This window comes from Ruditapes philippinarum, unplaced genomic scaffold (genome assembly GCF_026571515.1).
Source record: "Ruditapes philippinarum isolate M1 unplaced genomic scaffold, ASM2657151v2 ctg1337_1_1_1_1, whole genome shotgun sequence".
Taxonomy (NCBI): domain Eukaryota; kingdom Metazoa; phylum Mollusca; class Bivalvia; order Venerida; family Veneridae; genus Ruditapes; species Ruditapes philippinarum.
Window position 1 is genome coordinate 90,386 of NW_026858956.1, and position 18,364 is coordinate 108,749.

The 18,364-nt window shown below is 35.0% G+C and overlaps 1 protein-coding gene across 1 annotated transcript in view; it reads left to right on the plus strand.

Moving 5' to 3' along the window:
- The first annotated feature begins 165 nt into the window (after positions 1-165).
- Positions 166-18,364, plus strand: part of LOC132754773 (DNA mismatch repair protein Mlh1-like) — a 194,418-nt gene continuing 176,219 nt past the window's right edge. The window contains exons 1-8 of the mRNA XM_060745461.1: positions 166-242; positions 3,501-3,636; positions 9,584-9,674; positions 10,018-10,190; positions 11,016-11,088; positions 12,165-12,256; positions 16,540-16,582; positions 17,609-17,697. Coding sequence (XP_060601444.1) covers positions 3,503-3,636; positions 9,584-9,674; positions 10,018-10,190; positions 11,016-11,088; positions 12,165-12,256; positions 16,540-16,582; positions 17,609-17,697 — 695 coding nt within the window. The 5' untranslated portion in view covers positions 166-242; positions 3,501-3,502. The remainder of the gene's footprint in view (positions 243-3,500; positions 3,637-9,583; positions 9,675-10,017; positions 10,191-11,015; positions 11,089-12,164; positions 12,257-16,539; positions 16,583-17,608; positions 17,698-18,364) is intronic.

An 18,364-nucleotide genomic window follows, 5' to 3' on the forward strand; every position in this document is an offset into this window, starting at 1 on the left:
TATTTATGGATGTGTAAGCTTAAATATTCATATAGAATTACGAAAATATATAAATGGTATAAAATTTTGCATCATATTATTACAGTTACCCTGCAATGAATTGTTTGTTTCATAAATATTCTTTCCTTGGGACTACTTTTTGTTTCTATGGGAATAATGGGTTATGCCCCCTTATGTATTCTTCTAAAAGAAGGAAGTGCGGGATTTTTTTCTCGTCATTCATGCTTTTTCAGCATTTTAGTGTAAGTTTGTTATTCAACCTGTTTCACTCGATTTTGTTATTGTTAATTATTTATGACAAGTGAAGTAACAATGCTCACTTGTTGTCAATATTATAGACAGTCAATGTCCTTGTCATTGATGACATTTTAGGCTACTGGTTGCACAACACCTGCAGTATCGATATATAGGCCTAGATCTTTTTATCCATTAATATCTAGCCCAATGACTGTCACTCCTGAGGTCCCGGGTTCGGTCCTGTGTAACACCCTTGGTATTTTTCAGAGACACTCGGTGTTTCCCACCTACCTAAAGGTGTACTGATAAGATATCCACGTAATCCTCGAATGTATCAGCGCTATACACTGGGCATGTAATAGAAACAAGGAGTCTATACAATAAGAGCTAGGGACTGGATCCTGCATTCCCTCATATCTCATAGCTGTCTCTCAATTCAATGTATACAATATATCCCTGCTTTGTGTAATTATAAACAATTTTGAAGCAGTTTTATAGATAAAAAAACCTATACCTTTTTTTATATATCTTTAGCATTATACAAGGACAACTGTTGTTTACATTACATGTCACAAGGATTTCATCAATATACATGTACATCAATATCAAGGTGAGAAATTGCTTCCAGTGACAGACAGACAAAAACTTAGGTGTCTGTTAATTAATCAATATGTTTATTAGGGCTGGGGCGAGCATCCAAGTACTGGATAATCACAAATCAAAATGAAAAATCTGTATGAATATTTGTCGGTCCAGAGATAGTGGATTGCGATCTTATTTGTTTATTATACATTCGCAATTTGTCACACTTCAAAAATTACAATTTGCCAATTAAAGACAGGAAGTAAACCAACATGTACCATGATGCTGAGCTAGGAAGTATTTAGTTTCGAAAAAAGGAATCACTTAATCACTATTGAGCACTATGTTTTTACATGAAAATAAATAAATATTTTAAGTCGCTATGTATAGATTTATAATAACATGACATGTATCAAAGGCGGTTTTATTTTCAATAATCCAAAATTTGCGGAACTCAAGTTAATACGTCAGTGTGACTTCACACATCTGCAGCAATGGCTGAAAAGGAGTCACTCCGATATAAAATTCCACCAGCAAAATTTACTTCCAATGTTTTGGAAATACTTGTCTTTTCATGTGATAAGACAAGTTTGTGGTACCACCGGTATAAATCAGTTCAACGGTATAAGTCAGTTCGCCGTGGCATGTTTACAAACTGCTTTTTTTCTCATTTTCAATTGAAATACTATTTAGAAAAAGTATTTCCAAACATTGGAAGTAAATTTTGCATGTGGAATTTTATATTGGCGCAATTTGTTTTCAACCTTTAAACCTTGTTTTTATTTGTTTAGTATTGTTTAAAGAAAATAAACATGTTTTCATAATGTTCGTGTTTTTAACAGTGTCTAAATAACAAAAGATTCATGGTTCGATTTGTGAATCGCAAGTGCTGAATCGTGGATCGGATGGGATCGTCACTTATCCGACAATCCACCACCCCTAATGTTTATGAAATTTCGAGATTCATCAAAGATTTCTTTTTTACTGTTACTTAGTGTGTAGAAGTGTCACTGTTGACATTTTGTATGTAGAAGTTTTTGTATAATAGTGTAACTTTCACATTTAACATAGCCACTATTGTATATTTTTTTTATTAGCTCACCTTGCACAAAGTGCAGGTGAGCTTTTAGGATGGCCAACCAAATGGCGTCCGTCGTCTGTCGTCCGTCCACATTTTAAATATTCTAAGGACATCTTCTATGATACCGCAAGGCCAATGTTTATGAAACTTGGCAGGAATACTCTTTGTATGAAGCTCTATCAAGATTGTTCAAAGAATTCCATTTCATGCAGAACTCTGGTTGCCATGGCAACCGAAAGAAAAATCTTTAAATATCTTCTTTTAAAGAACCGTAAGAGCTAGAGCTTAGATATTTGGCATGAAACATATTCTAATGAGTGTCTACCAAGTTTGTTCAAATAAAAGCCCTAGGGTCAAAATTGGCCCCGCCCCAGGGGGTCATTGATTTTCCCTATATGCATATAGTAAAAACTTAAAAAATCTTCTTTTAAAGAACTGTAAAAGCTAGAGCTTAGATATTTGGCATGAAACATCTTCTAGTGAATGTCTACCAAGTTTGTTCAAATAAAAGCCCTGGGGTCAAAATTGGCCCCGCCCCAGGAGGTCATTGATTTTCCCTATATGCATATATAGTAAAAACTTAAAAAATCTTCTTTTAAAGAACCCAAAGAGCTAGAGCTAAGATATTTGGCATGAAACATCTTCTAATGAGTGTCTACCAAGTTTGTTCAAATAAAAGCCCTGAGGTCAAAATTGGCCCTGCCCCAGGGGGTCATAGATTTTCCCTATATGCATATAATAAAAACTTAAAAAATCTTCTTTTAAAAGAACCCAAAGAGCTAGAGCTAAGATATTTGACATGAAATATCTTCTAGTGAGTGTCTACCAAGTTTGTTCAAATAAAAGCCCTGGGGTCAAAATTGGCCCTGCCCCGGGGGGTCATTGATTTTCCCTATATGCATATAGTAAAAACTTAAAAAATCTTCTTTTAAAGAACCCAAAGAGCTAGAGCTTAGATATTTGGCATGAAACATCTTCTAGTGAATGTCTACCAAGTTTGTTCAAATAAAAGCCCTGGGGTCAAAATTGGCCCCGTCCCAGGGGGTCATAGATTTTCCCTATATGCATATAGTAAAAACTTAAAAAATCTTCTTTTAAAGAACCCAAAGAGCTAGAGCTAAGATATTTAGCATGAAACATCTTCTAATGAGTGTCTACCAAGTTTGTTCAAATAAAAGCCCTGGGGTCAAAACTGGCCCCGCCCCGGGGGTCATTGATTTTCCTTATATGTGTATAGCAAAAACTTAAAAATCTTCTTTGAAAAAACCCAAATAGCTTGAGTTTAGATATTATACATGAAACATCTTTAAGTAAATATCTACAAAGTTTGTTAAAATAAAAGCCCAGGGGTCAAAACTGGCCCTGCCCCAGGGGTGTCATTGTTTTTAACTATATGTGTATAGTAAAAACTTAAAAAATCTGCTTTTAAGAAACCCAATGAGCTAGAACTTAGATGTTTAGCATGAAACATCTTTTTATTGGTGTCTACCAAATTTGTTGAAATAAAAGCCCTTGGGTTAAAATTGGCTCTGCCAGTGGGAGGGGGCTATATACAGGTGAGCGACCTCAGGGCCATCATGGCCCTCTTGTTTTTTTATAGTAATGAATGTCAGAAAATCCTTGCAATGTTCTGCTGGGGTGATCAGAAGGTTAGATGAAGTTGTGGTCAATCGTATAGCTGCAGGGGAAGTAATTCAAAGGCCAGCAAATGCTCTCAAAGAAATGATAGAAAACAGGTTAGTTCCCTTGTTAGCTCACCTGTCACAAAGTGACAGGGTGAGCTTTTGTGATTGCTTTTCGTCCGGCGTCCGTCCGTCCGTCCGTCCGTCGTCCGTCTGTAAACTTTTGCTATAAATGACATCTCCTCATAAACCACTGAGCCATTTTCATCCAAACTTCACAGGAATGTTCCTTTGGTGGTCACCTTTAAAAATTGTTCAAAGAATTTAATTCCATACAGAACTCTGGTTGCCATGGCAACCGAAAGAAAAATCTTTAAATATCTTCTTTTAAACAACCCTAAGAGCTAGAGCTTACATATTTAGCATGAAACATCTTCTAATGAGTGTCTACCAAGTTTGTTCAAATAAAAGCCCTGGGGTCAAAATTGGCCCCGCCCCAGGGGGTCATAGATTTTCCCTATATGCATATAGTAAAAACTTAAAAAATCTTCTTTTATAGAACCCAAAGAGCTAGAGCTAAGATATTTGACATGAAACATCTTCTAGTGAGTGTCTACCAAGTTTGTTCAAATAAAAACCCTGGGGTCAAAATTGGCCCCGCCCCAGGGGGTCATTGTTTTTCCCTATATGCATATAGTAAAAACTTAAAAAATCTTCTTTTAAAGAACCCAAAGAGCTAGAGCTAAGATATTTGGCATGAAACATCTTCTAGTGAGTGTCTACCAAGTTTATTCAAATAAAAACCCTGGGGTCAAAATTGGCCCCGCCCCGGGGGTCATTGATTTTCCCTATATGCATATAGTAAAAACTTAAAAAATCTTCTTTTAAAGAACTGTAAGAGCTAGAGCTTAGATATTTGGCATGAAACATCTTCTAGTGAATGTCTACCAAGTTTGTTCAAATAAAAGCCCTGGGGTCAAAATTGGCCCCGCCCCTGGGGGTCATTGATTTTCCCTATATGCATATAGTTAAAACTTAAAAAATCTTCTTTTAAAGAACCTTAAGAGCTAGAGCTTAGATATTTGGCATGAAACATCTTCTAGTGAATGTCTATCAAGTTTGTTGAAATAAAAGCCCTTGGGTCAAAATTGGCCCCGCCCCAGGGAGTCCTTGATTTTCCCTATATGCATATAGTAAAAACTTAAAAAATCTTCTTTAAAGAACCCAAAGAGCTAGAGCTAAGATATTTAGCATGAAACATGTTCTAATGGGTGTCTACCAAGTATGTTCAAATAAAAGCCCTGGGGTCAAAACTGGCCCTGCCCCGGGGGTCATTGGTTTTCCTTATATGTGTATAGCAAAAACTTAAAAATCTTCTTTGAAAAAACCCAAATAGCTACAGTTTAGATATTAAGCATAAAACATCTTTAAGTAAATATCTACAAAGTTTGTTCAAATAAATACCCAGGGGTCAAAACTGGCCCTGCCCCAGGGGTGTCATTGTTTTTAACTATATGTGTATAGTAAAAACTTAAAAAATCTTCTTTTAAAAAACCGATTGAGCCAGAACTTAGATGTTTAGCATGAAACATCTTCTTATGGGTATCTTCCAAGTTTGTTCAAATAAACAAATTAAAGGCCTTGGGTAAAAATTGGGGGGGGGGGGGGGGGGCTATATACAGGTGAGCGACCTCAGGGCCATCAGGCCCTCTTGTTATCATTTGGTACTTGGTTTTATGATATCTGTAGTGTATGAATATTATAAGTTAGTTTACACCAATAACCCTTACAGCTAGTAGTTTGAATCCAGCCGGGTACTTTGCATTCTTTCATGTGAGGAAGTTATCCAGGTACTTGTAGCTTATTGAATGATTGAATGAACTTAGGTGCCTGCTTGTGCCTGAAATAATACATGGAAGGATACCCAAAGTTCCTCCATCAGTAAAGCTGGAAATTTGCCTTATGACCCTTAAAGTATTGGTACAATTTAAACCCCCCTCCCCCCCCTCCCCCCCAAAAAAAGTAAGTTGACATCTTTATGATATAATAATCAAATGGAGGACAAATAAATACTAACAACACAGTAAGACAGCAGTCTTTGGACCTCACACACTATTTCAGATGTGATTTAAGCTTTAAGTATAATATGAAAATAAGGGAAAAAGAAATGTTGAGTACATGCAACTTCCAATGTGTCTTTTTCTTCATTAACTGTAACATGTTAATTTCTACCTGTATTGGGACAAAGTACCAACAAATATATAAAAACGGTGATGAAATGGTAAATTTCAATGCCCTGTAAAAAATTTATTTTGTGTAATATTTCCTAACAATGTTTGTACCCAAATATAGCCATTTTTTGCTCACCTGTCACTTTGTGACAGGGTAACCTTTTGTGATCGCTTTTCGTCCGGCGTCCATCCGTCCGTCGTCCGTAAACTTTAACTTTAAATGACATCTCTTCATAAACCGCTAAGCCAATTTCATCCAAACTTCACAGGAATGTTCCTTTGGTGGTCACCTTTGAAAATTATTCAAAGAATTTAATTCCATGCAGAAATCTGGTTGCCATGGCAACCAAAAGAAAAAACTTTAAATATCTTCTTCTAAAAAACCCAAAGAGCTAAGGCTTAGACATTTGGCATGAAACATCTTCTAGTGAGTGTCTACCAAGTTTGTTCAAATAAAAGCCCTGGGGTCAAAATTGGCCGGGCCCCAGGGGGTCATTGATTTTCCCTTAGTATATGTATATACAGTTGACATTCAATAAGTCAAAATCGCTTTACTCAAAATTCCGCCTTAGTCGAATAATTTCTAAAGTCCCGTCAAATTTCCTTCTTTATCTTTGTATTTTAACTCCGCATTGGTCAAATTTTGACTTACCGAGACTCCTGTTTAGTCGAAAAGAAAATTTGGTCCCGTCAATTAAAGTCCACATATTTTCATCTCAATTAGTCGAAGTGTGAAAACCGCCGACTGATCAAAGGTCGGCGACATCAAGATGAGATGTTGTCACTCGTGATTAACACGTTTCATAGTAATTTTTAATTGCCGGTCATCATGTATTATTAACACGTCGTAAAAGTGTCTTTTATCCGTTGCACGACTTAATTGGTTTTAACAGTTAGATAACTAAATTAAAATTTAATTACATTTCTTTAAAAAAGTTGACTCGTGCCAGTCTGACGGGTGTTAGTCAAATAACAGCCTAGTCAAATAACAGCCTAGGTATTGATGTGTATTATCAACGTAAATGATATTTGTATAATTAATGTTACGTCATTATAATTGCATACATTAATTTGTACTTCCGGTTCACGATAGTTGCTAATTTCGTTTTCGTCAGATGATCAATTAAATCAAATATAATTGTGTGTTTATGTTTCACTATTAATATACATGTATTAAATTTTGAATGATATATTTTTGTTCATTTATAATTTGTAGTTGAAAGTGATTTACCGTCATTTCAATGGTTAAATATTGCAGCATTGCCGCTAACAACAATAAGAAACCTACTTATTTGCACATTCAATCAGGTACATGTATATACATGTACGAAGTCAACGTAATGGCGGTAGTTCCACGTTACTCGAATTCCGTTTCTCTCGAAGTAAAATACCTAGTCCTTTGGATTTCGAGTTACCGAGAGTCAACTGTACAATGTAGTAAAAACTTAAAAAATCTTCTTTTAAAGAACGCAAAGACCTAGAGCTAAGATATTTAGCATGAAACATCTTCTAATAGGTGTCTACCAAGTTTGTTCAAATAAAAACCCTGGGGTTGAATTTGGCCCAGCCCCAGGGGGTCATTGATTTTTCCTATATGCATATAGTAAAAACTTAAAAATCTTCTTTTAAAGAACCCAAAGAGCTAGAGCTGAGATATTTAGCATGAAACATGTTCTAATGGATGTCTACCAAGTTTTTTCAAATAAGAGCCCTGGGGTCAAAATTGGCCCCGCCCCGGGGACATTGATTTTCCTTATATCAGTGTATATAGCAAAAACTTAAAAATCTTCTTCGAAAAAACCCGAATAGCTAGAGTTTAGATATTAAGCATGAAACATCTTCTAGTAAGTGTCTTCAAAGATTGTTCAAATAAAAGCCCTGGGGTCAAAACTGGCCTTGCCCCAGGGGTGTCATTGTTTTTAACTATATGTGTATAGTAAAAACTTAAAAAATCTTCTTTTAAAAAACCCAACAAGCTAGAGCTTAGATGTTTTATCATGAAACATGTTCTAATGGGTGTCTATCAAGTTTGTTCAAATAAAAGCCCTGGGGTTTAAACTGGCCCCGCTCGGGGGGGGGGGGGGGGGGGGGGGGGGGGGGGGGGGGGAGACCTATATACAGGTGAGCGTTTTCAGGGCCATCATGTCCCTCTTGTATAATTCAATTGTTATATCTTGATGACTAAGGAAGTAGATTCTAGATTAATTATAGTTATTCCCATTCTTTGTGTTTGTCCTAATGTGTAGTTCCTTATTTTTATGCCCCGGCCATGTAATGGCCGGGGCATATAGTGTTACCCTGTTCCGTCCTTCCGTCCTTCCGTCATTCTGTCATCATCAGTTTCCGTTCATTATCTTAAGAACGATTGCACACATTCAACTCAAATTGGACATATGTATAATTATGTCATGAGAAAAAACAGGTCAAGTTCGAATTTGGTCATGGTTTGATGATTTTTAGCAGAGTTATGCCCCTTTTACTTTGAAAATAATATGAAATTTCAGTTTCCGTTCATTATCTCCCCAACGGTACAACACATTCCACTCAAATTTGACACATGGATATGTCATGAGAAAATACAGGTCAAGTTCGAATTTGGTCATGGTTCGATGATTTTTGGCAGAGTTATGCCCCTTTTACTTTGAAAATAATATGAAATTTTCAGTTTCCGTTCATTATCTCCCCAACGGTACAACACATTCAACTCAAATTTGACATATGGATATGTCATGAGAAAATACAGGTCAAGTTCGAATTTGGTCATGGTTCGATGATTTTTGGCAGAGTTATGCCCCTTTTACTTTGAAAATAATATGAAATTTTCAGTTTTCGTTCATTATCTCCCCAAAGGTACAACACATTCAACTCAAACTTGACATATGGATGCGTCAAAGGAATGTGCAGGTCAAGTTCAAATTTGGTCATGGTTCAATGATTTTTGGCAGAGTTATGCCCCTTTCACTTTGAAAGTAATATGAAATTTTCAGTTTCCGTTTATTATCTCCCCAATGGTACAACACATTCAACTCAAATTTGACATATGGATATGTTTTTGGAATGCCCAGGCCAAGTTCGAATTTTGTCTTGGTTCAATGATTTTTGGCAGAGTAATGCCCCTTTCACTTTGAAAATAATATGAAATTTACAGTTTCTGTTCATTAACTACCCAACAGTGTTACATATTCAACTTAAATTTGACATATGGATATGTCCAAGGAATGGGCAGGTCAAGTTGGAATTTGGTCATGGTTTGATGATTTCTTGGCAGAGTTATGTCCCTTTCACTTTGAAAATAATATAGATACATCTTAGGAATAAGCAGTTCAAGTTTGAATTTGGTCGTGGTTCAATGATTTTAGACAAACTTATCTTTCCTGAATGTTGGAAAAATTTTGAACTTTCAGTTTCAGCACTCATACTTTTAGCCATTATTTTGGCTACAAATATGCAATATGCTATTTTTCAAAGGTTAAGACTGAATCATTTCAGTGCCTTGAACATTGTATGAAAATGGTTTGTGTTAACATTGAAAAGTTTTAAGGGCTTTGAACTTAAAATGAAAAAAATAATTAATGCACCATCTGAAATTTTGGCTGCAAATGGTTTGTGTTAACATTGAAAAGTTTTAAGGGCTTTGAACTTAAAATGAAAAAAATAATTAATGCACCATCTGAAATTTTGGCTGCATGCGGGGGCATCCGTGGCATGATGACACATTTCTAGTCTTATTTTAATTGAAGTTATTTTAAGTTTTAATATTATCATTTTATGATTTGAATTATAACAAAGATTATGAATTAAACTGTAACCAATTGTTTGTATTAATTCAGCCTTGATGCTAAATCTACGAATATAACAGTGACTGTTAAACAAGGTGGTCTCAAACTGTTACAGATACAGGACAATGGTTCAGGAATCAAGGTATATTATCTTTATTTTGTTTCTGATTTTTAACACAACCCTTGAATGTATAAGCCATTATATACAGATCTTAAATATAATTATGCTTCCCAACAGAGAGATATAAAGTCATAGTGGCTGTTTCATCTGTCTGTCTGTCCGTTTCCACTTCTTGTCTGCTTTTTTTCTCAGTAACCACTGACTTGAATTTAATCAAAACTTTATAGAAAGTTTCAAATACCATGAAGTTTATGTTGTTCTATTTCTCTTACCTTACAAAAAAAAAACAATAAGAAACAAAAAAACGCTTAAATGTTGTTATAAACACAGGTAAATTTAATACAAACATTGTTTGTCTTTACAGAAAGATGACATGAATATAGTGTGTGAGAGATTCACTACCAGCAAATTATCAAAATTTGAAGATTTGAATTCCATAGCAACATATGGTTTCCGTGGTGAGGCATTGGCAAGTATCAGCCATGTTGCTCATGTTACTATAGTAACAAGAACTGCAGATTCTAAATGTGCTTACAGGTATATATTTTTTTAGTTTGTGATTTAGAAAATGTATTATAAGAATGGAAATTTATGCCATATGCTGTATGTTTTTATGGCAAAACAGTTTTATTATCCACATTTTGTTGGAAAATCAGTCAGTCCTTTGGTCTTTAGGTGTCTAGGAATTCTAGATCATAAAAATGACCAACCCTTTCGTCAAGATCAAAAGATGGACAAGTCCTTAAGATATTTAGGGTGATTACTGTTAAATATGGCCTTTTATCAATCATAACAGAGAAAAACTTGCTTCTTTTATTAACGTAGTATTAAAACTTCTTCTAGCTGGATGTTATTGTTTTGACTAGCATTAATAGTTATTTGTGTCTATTGTCAATGTATCATATTAGTGATACTAACAAATGTTAGATAGTGATCTCTTATTTTGGGGGTATTTAGTCTTTTTGGAAATAGATATTTATTTCTGAGGTTAGCTCACTTTGAGTGTGATTTAGATTACATCTTCAATGTACTTTAACTGCATGAAAAATTAAAACATAAATTTTCTAGGAATGAAATTGATATTTATTACAGAGGTAGCTATATTGATATTTATTACAGAGGTAGCTATATTGATATTTATTACAGAGGTAGCTATATTGATATTTATTACAGAGGTAGCTAAATTGATATTTATTACAGAGGTAGCTATATTGATATTTATTACAGAGGTAGCTATATTGATATTTATTACAGAGGTAGCTATATTGATATTTATTACAGAGGTAGCTATATTGATATTTATTACAGAGGTAGCTATATTGATATTTATTACAGAGGTAGCTATATTGATATTTATTACAGAGGTAGCTATATTGATGGTAAGCTGAAGGAAGCAGTTAAACCATGTGCTGGTAATGTAGGAACTCAAATTACTGTAAGTACATTATTCATCCTCATTATTCATCAGAGATTTACAGATTTACAAAACAACCTGTGGCTTTTTGAAGGGGAAAATATAGCACAATAAATTATATAAGAGGGAAAGTCTGAAATCAAATTCCATCAATTCCATCAACTAAGAATGGAATTTACACAGCAGGTGTGTCTGTATTTCTTTCATTAAAAAATAAATTAACATGCATAGTACATAGTCAACACTATCTATAGGGACAAGTTTCTGTCTGTCAATCAATGAAATTCATCAATTCATAATTCTGTTGAAGAAGTGCACAGGGTAAAATGTTAGCATTTAAGGGTATTGGGCTACTTAAATATTGGGCAAAATGAAATTTGTTTTAAAGTTAAATGAAATATACCCATCTTTAAGTTTTGTTTACATATATTTTCACTTATGCTTTGCATTTTTGAAAGTATTTAGAAATTCTCACTTCAACCAGTTCCATTTTCTCTAAAATCCTGTATAAATCTACAACTATAGAAATTCTGATGGTAGCACTGGACATAATGTTTTAAAACTTAACACATGTATAGTGCATGATAGGAAGTCCATCATTTTCAAAGAAATTGGTAATTACTGGTAAGTTCTTCAGGGTTTCTTTCCAAGATTTTGGGAACATGACCCATACCCACAGAATTGGGGAATTTCAGCAATGTTTTGTTAAAAATTGGGAAAAAATGCATGACTGAAATTGATTTAATGAATGCAAAGAATCAATGTCTAGGATGGCATCTTAAAGCATTTAAACACTATAACAGTGAAGAAGCCCTTATTGTCCAAGGTTTAGAAGTTGTTATTCAATGTTTTTATTTGGTAACTTTCAACTGTGGAATGGGAAAATAATATACTATTTTCAGTTGAGAATATGACCGATTATCACATATAAAATAAGCCAAAAATTCCAAGGTTATTCAAGGAAAGATTGAGTACTAGCTTATTAGATATGACCAAATGTGTGAAAAGTGGCATAAAATTCAGATAAACAAACTTTCAGCCAAGAAACTACCATTTTTCTGAGTTATCTCATATGCAATAAACCAAGCTTTTTTTAGGTTGAAGATGTATTTTATAACATATCTACTAGAAGGAAAGCATTGAAGAGTCCAGCTGAAGAGCATGCCAAGATTGTGGAAGTTGTTAGCAGGTGTGTCTGTATTTCTTCCGTTAAACAATTTCTAAATTAGAAATAATAATAAAAATGATTCATAAATAATCCACACTATAAGTTCTTCAGTTGTTATGATTTACAAACAAAACCTTCAATAAAATTTGTAGCTTGACTTTTGGAATAATAGTTGGGCTCTGCTCAACTATCCATTAATGTCTGTATAACACTCGGTTTAAGTTTGGGTGCTATTTTATGTCTTAGTAACCAGTTAAGGTCTGGTATTTAGATTAAACTAACACGCATCTTTTCAGGAGCACTGCACAACACCTATAGATCGACTGAATATTTCAACTGTAAATTGAAAACATTCTTGTTAAAGTTTAAATCTGGACAAGCACTGAACATATTTCACTTAACACATGTATTGTGATTTATAATTGTTGGTTAATGGCAAAACCTACAATACCACTCTTTACTGTATTGTTCCTGAAATTCTTGAAAATTCTTGTATGATCCATGTTCTTGTTTAACTGTCAAGCATTAGCAACTTTTGTTATGCCCCTGCCTATAGTGTTACCCCTGTCCGTATATGTGTACATGCGTGGGTCTATATGTCTGTTTGAAAGCCTTGTCTGGTCTATAACTCTGTCATAATTCATCAAAGGATTTTGAAATTAGTTGGCACAAATGTGTAACATGATGAGATGGTGTGTCATGCATGCACAAGACTTGAACACTTAGCTCCATGGTCAGGATCACAAAGGTCAGCTGTTACAAAATTTTGTTGCCCATAACTCATACATTCTCAGATGGCTCAAATATTTTGCATGATGAAACTGCATCATGCATAAGAGCAATGCTCCAAGGTCAAGGTCACCCTTTGAAGTCAAAGGTCAGCATTTAGAAAACCTTAGCTGGTCCATTAATGTGTGATGTATCAAGGGATTTTGAAGTCAGTTGTTACCAACTGTCATCTGTCCTTACATTAAAAAGTACTTCTAGTGCCAAAAAAAAGAAGAAAGACTGTCTTAGTATCATGCTCTCCAGTTATAACTTTTATATTGGTAATTTGTCTTAACATATATACCAGGGGCATCCTTCACATATGTTTCTAGTTTTCTTTAGAAATGGATTGCTGTGTGTCACTGTTTTAGTACAGATAATGTGTATGTCACTGTTACACTGTTATTTTACAGGTATTGACTGCGTATATCAGTATTATAAGTCAAGGAGTATTATTCTGAAAGCAAATGAAAGCAATATTTTTAGGAGTTATGTCCCTTTTTAGCTCACCTGAGCTTGCTCAGGGTGAGCTTTTAGGATCGGTGAATGTCCGTCGTCCGTCGTCCGTCCGCCGTCCACAATTGCTTGTGAACACTCTAGCGGTCGCATTTTTTCCTCAATCATCATCAAACTTGGTCAGTATGCTTATCTAGTTGAAAGCTCGGATGAGTTCGAACATGGGTCATCTCGGATGAAAAACTAGGTCACAAGAGCTAAAAATAGAAAAACCTTGTGAACACTCTAGAGGTCACATTTTTGACCCAATCATCATCAAACTTGGTCAGGATGTTTGTCTAGGTGATAGCTCAGATGAGTTCGAACATGGGTCATCTCGGATGAAAAAGTAGGTCACAGGAGCTATAAATAGAAAAACCTTGTGAACACTCTAGTGGTCACATTTTTTAACCAATCATCATCAAACTTGGTCAGAATGCTTGTCTAGTCAATTGCTTGGATGAGTTCGAACATGGGTCATCTCTGATGAAAAACTAGGTCACAGGAGCTAAAAATAGAAAAACCTTTTGAACACTCTAGTGGTCACATTTTTGACCCAATCATCATTAAACTTTGTCAGGATGCTTGTTTAGATAATAGCTCAGATGAGTTCGAATATGGGTCATCTCGGATGAAAAACTAGGTCACCGGAGCTATAAATAGAAAAACCTTGTTAACACTCTAGCGGTCACATTTTTGCATCAATCATCATCAAACTTGGTCAGGATGCTTATCTAGTTGGTAGCTTGGATGAGTTCGAACATGGGTCATCTCGGATGAAAAAGTAGGTCACCAGAGCTAAAAATAGAAAAACCTTGTTAACACTTGAGCGGTCACATTTTTGCATCAATCATCATCAAACTTGATCAAGATACTTGTCTAGGTGATAGCTCGGATGAGTTCGAACATGGGTCATCTCGGATGAAAAACTAGGTCACAGGAGCTAAAAATAGAAAAACCTTGTTAACACTAGTGGTCACAATTTTGACTCAATTGTCATCAAACTTGGTCAGGAAACTTGTGTAGGTCATTGCTGGGAATAAATCGAACATGGGACATCTCGGATGAAAAACTAGGTCACAGGAGATAAAAATAGAAAAATCTTGTGAACACTCTAGTGGCTACTGTTGTGATCCAAATATTCTGTTAATTGGTCTGAAAGTTTGTTTTGATGATTTCTAAGTCAAGATCGAACATGGGTCATCTTGGATGAAAAACTAGGTCACACCGCCCAAATATGGAAAAACCTTGTTAACATTCTAGTGGTCACATTTTTCGACTCAATTATCATCAAACTTGATTAGGATGCTTGTCTAGGTAATTGCTTGGATGAGTTCGAAATCGCATGTGAAACTAGGTCACAGGAGCTTAAAATAGAAGAATCTTGTTAACACTCTAGTTGCTACTGTTTTGATCCAAGTATCCTGGAAATTGGTCTGAAAGTTTGTTTTGATGATTTCTAGGTCAAGTTTGAATATGTGTCACCTGGGTAAAAAACTAGGTCGCACTGCTCAAATATGGATAATCCTTGTTAACACTGTAGTGGTCACATTTTTGACTCACCTGTCATGAGACTTGGTCAGAATGCTTGTCTAGGTAATTGTTTGGATGAGTTTGATAATTCAGGTGAGCGATCTAGGGCCATCATGGCCCTCTTGTTTAATAAAACGGACATTAACACCTTGCAGTGCTCTTCTACTGGTAATGACTGTTTCACACTGTTTTTTTAGCTCACCTGTCACAAAGTGACAGGGTGAGCTTTTGTGATCGCTTTTCGTCCGGCGTCCGTCCGGCGTCCATCCGTCCGTCGTCCGTCCGTAAACTTTTACTTTAAATGACATCTCCTCATAAACCACTAAGCCAGTTTCATCCAAACTTCACAGGAATGTTCTTTTGGTGGTCACCTTTAAAAATTGTTCAAAGGATTTAATTCAATGCAGAACTCTGGTTGCCATGGCAACCGAAAGAAAAAACTTTAAATATCTTCTTTTAAAAAACCATAAGAGCTAGAGCTTAGATATTTGGTGTGAAACATCTTCTAGTGAGTGTCTACCAAGTTTGTTCAAATAAAAGCCCTGGGGTCAAAATTGGCGCCGCCCCGGGGGGTCATTGATTTTCCCTATATGCATATAGTAAAAACTGAAAAAATCTTCTTTTAAAGAACCCAAAGAGCTAGAGCTAAGATATTTAGCATGAAACATGTTCTAATGGGTGTCTACCAAGTTTGTTCAAATAAAAGCCCTGGGGTCAAAATTGGCCTCGCCCCTGGGGGTCATTGATTTTCCCTATATGCATATAGTAAAAACTTAAAAAATCTTCTTTTAAAGAACTCAAAGAGCTATGGCTAAGATATTGAGCATCAAACATGTTCTAATAGGTGTCTACCAAGTTTGTTCAAATAAAAGCCCTAGGGTCAAAATTGGCCCCGCCCCAGGGGGTCATTGATTTTCCCTATATGCATATAGTAAAAACTTAAAAAATCTTCTTTTAAAGAACTCAAAGAGCTATGGCTAAGATATTTAGCATCAAACATGTTCTAATAGGTGTCTACCAAGTTTGTTCAAATAAAAGCCCTGGGGTCAAAATTGGCACCGCCCCGGGGGTCATTGATTTTCTTTATATGTGTATAGCAAAAACTTAAAATCTTCTTTGAAAAAAACCAAATAGCTAGAGTTTAGATATAAAGCATGAAACATCTTCTAGTAAGTGTCTACAAAGTTTGTTTAAATAAAAGCCCTGGGGTCAAAACTGGCCCGGCCCCAGGGGTGTCATTGTTTTTAACTATATGTGTATAGTAAAAACTTAAAAAAAAATCTTCTTTTAAAAAGCCCAATGAGCTAGAGCTTAGATGTTTAGCATGAAACATCTTCTTATAGGTGTCTACCAAGTTTGTGCAAATAAAAGCCCTTGGGGTTAAATTGGCCCTGCAACGTTGGGGGGGGGGGGGGGGGTTGGGGAGGCCTATATACAGGTAAGCGACCTCAGGGCCATCATGGCCCTCTTGTTTACAGGTATTGACTGTTTCAAACTGTTTTTTACAGGTATGCAGTGCACAATTGTAAAGTTGGGTTTACTTTAAAGAAGGTAATTTTCATTACTGATATCTAATTGGCTAATTTCATAGCTGACCCCTAAATACATGTAAGATAAAGTAACTTGCCTTTATGTTTTGGTTGGTTAAAAATTTTATAATAAAAATCTAGCAAGCAGGTCAGTGGTTCTACCCTGATGTAAACAACTTAGAAGGTTATCAACAAACCTTCTATTGCCAAAATATTGAAAACAAAACCACCAAAAAAACAGGTGATTAATTTTTAAGTACATTTCTTTAACTTTCCATCAAAGGAATTATAAGAAAGAAAGTCTTGAAACATGGCATATATTTAAATTATTATTCCATCCTAGAAGAGTTGATCATAATATACTTTATAATTTTTTCTGTAGTACAATTATACAGTAATGGGTGGTTATCAGTCAAACCTTTTGTCAAATTTACTCAAGCACACTAGTTGTTTGTGTTTATAACATGAAGTTTATTCTACAAAACTCAAAGTTTTATCATCATTGAAATTTATTTGTTATATATAAGAGTTGCTGGGTCAATTTCAATCTTTTATTACTTTAAATACATCTTATTTTAGTATAATTTGTTGGAACACACACTCTGGAATCTATTCCTTGAACCAACCAGTACTGAGCAATGAGTGTAAAGGTTCTTGCTCAAGGAAACCATGGCTTGCCTCTGACTGGGTTTGAACTCAGCAGTTAGGGATCATTAGATTACAAGTCTGAAGAGTTAACCACTTGGTCATGCTGCCATCTCGCATTTATTTTTTATAGCACCTTTATTTATCAAACTGATTCAAAAGTGTAATACTGTTATCTTTCTATGGATATGGGTTTCAGATTGATTTTTTCAAGGTCATTAAGGCTACATATAAAGAATTCATACTTTTTGTCACAGTTAGGCCAAGTTTTAAGCCTTTTAAAAGTATCTACTTGGATAATATACTGGTGTTTAAGTTAGCCATGTATTTTATTGGTAGCATGGAGAAGTATCTACTAGGATAATATACTGGTGTTTAAGTTAACCTTGTATTTTATTGGTAGCATGGAGAAGGAATGGCTGATGTAAGGACGCCAAGTAATTCTACATACACAGACAATATAAGGACCATCTTCGGACCAGCTGTAGCAAGGTTTGTCACATTCCTCACACCTGAAATTCCTCCATACCTGAAAATTCCCTGACTTTTCTAGATTGCATAAAAATGGTCTCTTAAATCTGTAATTTATGAAAATATATTAACATAGGCTACATAATAGAAACCCCCCACCCACGAAGGAGAAAAAAAAGACATACATTTAATGTTATGTGTACTAGAACATGTATCTATTCAATGAAAATTTTAACTGAAGCAACATGCTTTACATATTTCCTATCTTTGTAATGTTGAAAATATCATTATATACAATATTATTATATCGGTTAATTTATAACAAAACCATGGGTAAATAATATGAGCTCGTGTAATATCACTTGATTCCAAGAAAGGAAACAATAATGTTAATTTATAGTGGAGTATTACATTGGTATTTGTATGTTGGCTTTTCCCCCTTCTTTTTATGTTTGTAACATGTTGTTTTATATTGTTTTGTCTATATGTACATAAAAAAACTCTTAAATCGCATTGTATTGTCTATATGTACATAAAAAAACTCTTAAATCGCATTTTGCTATATGTCGGGCACAACAATGCACTTAAGCATAAATATAATGTGCATTATATAGCCAGTAGAAAAACTAGTGATATGTAACAGTGCAATTAACATCAATGCAATCAGTGCAGCTGTTAGAAATTGCAC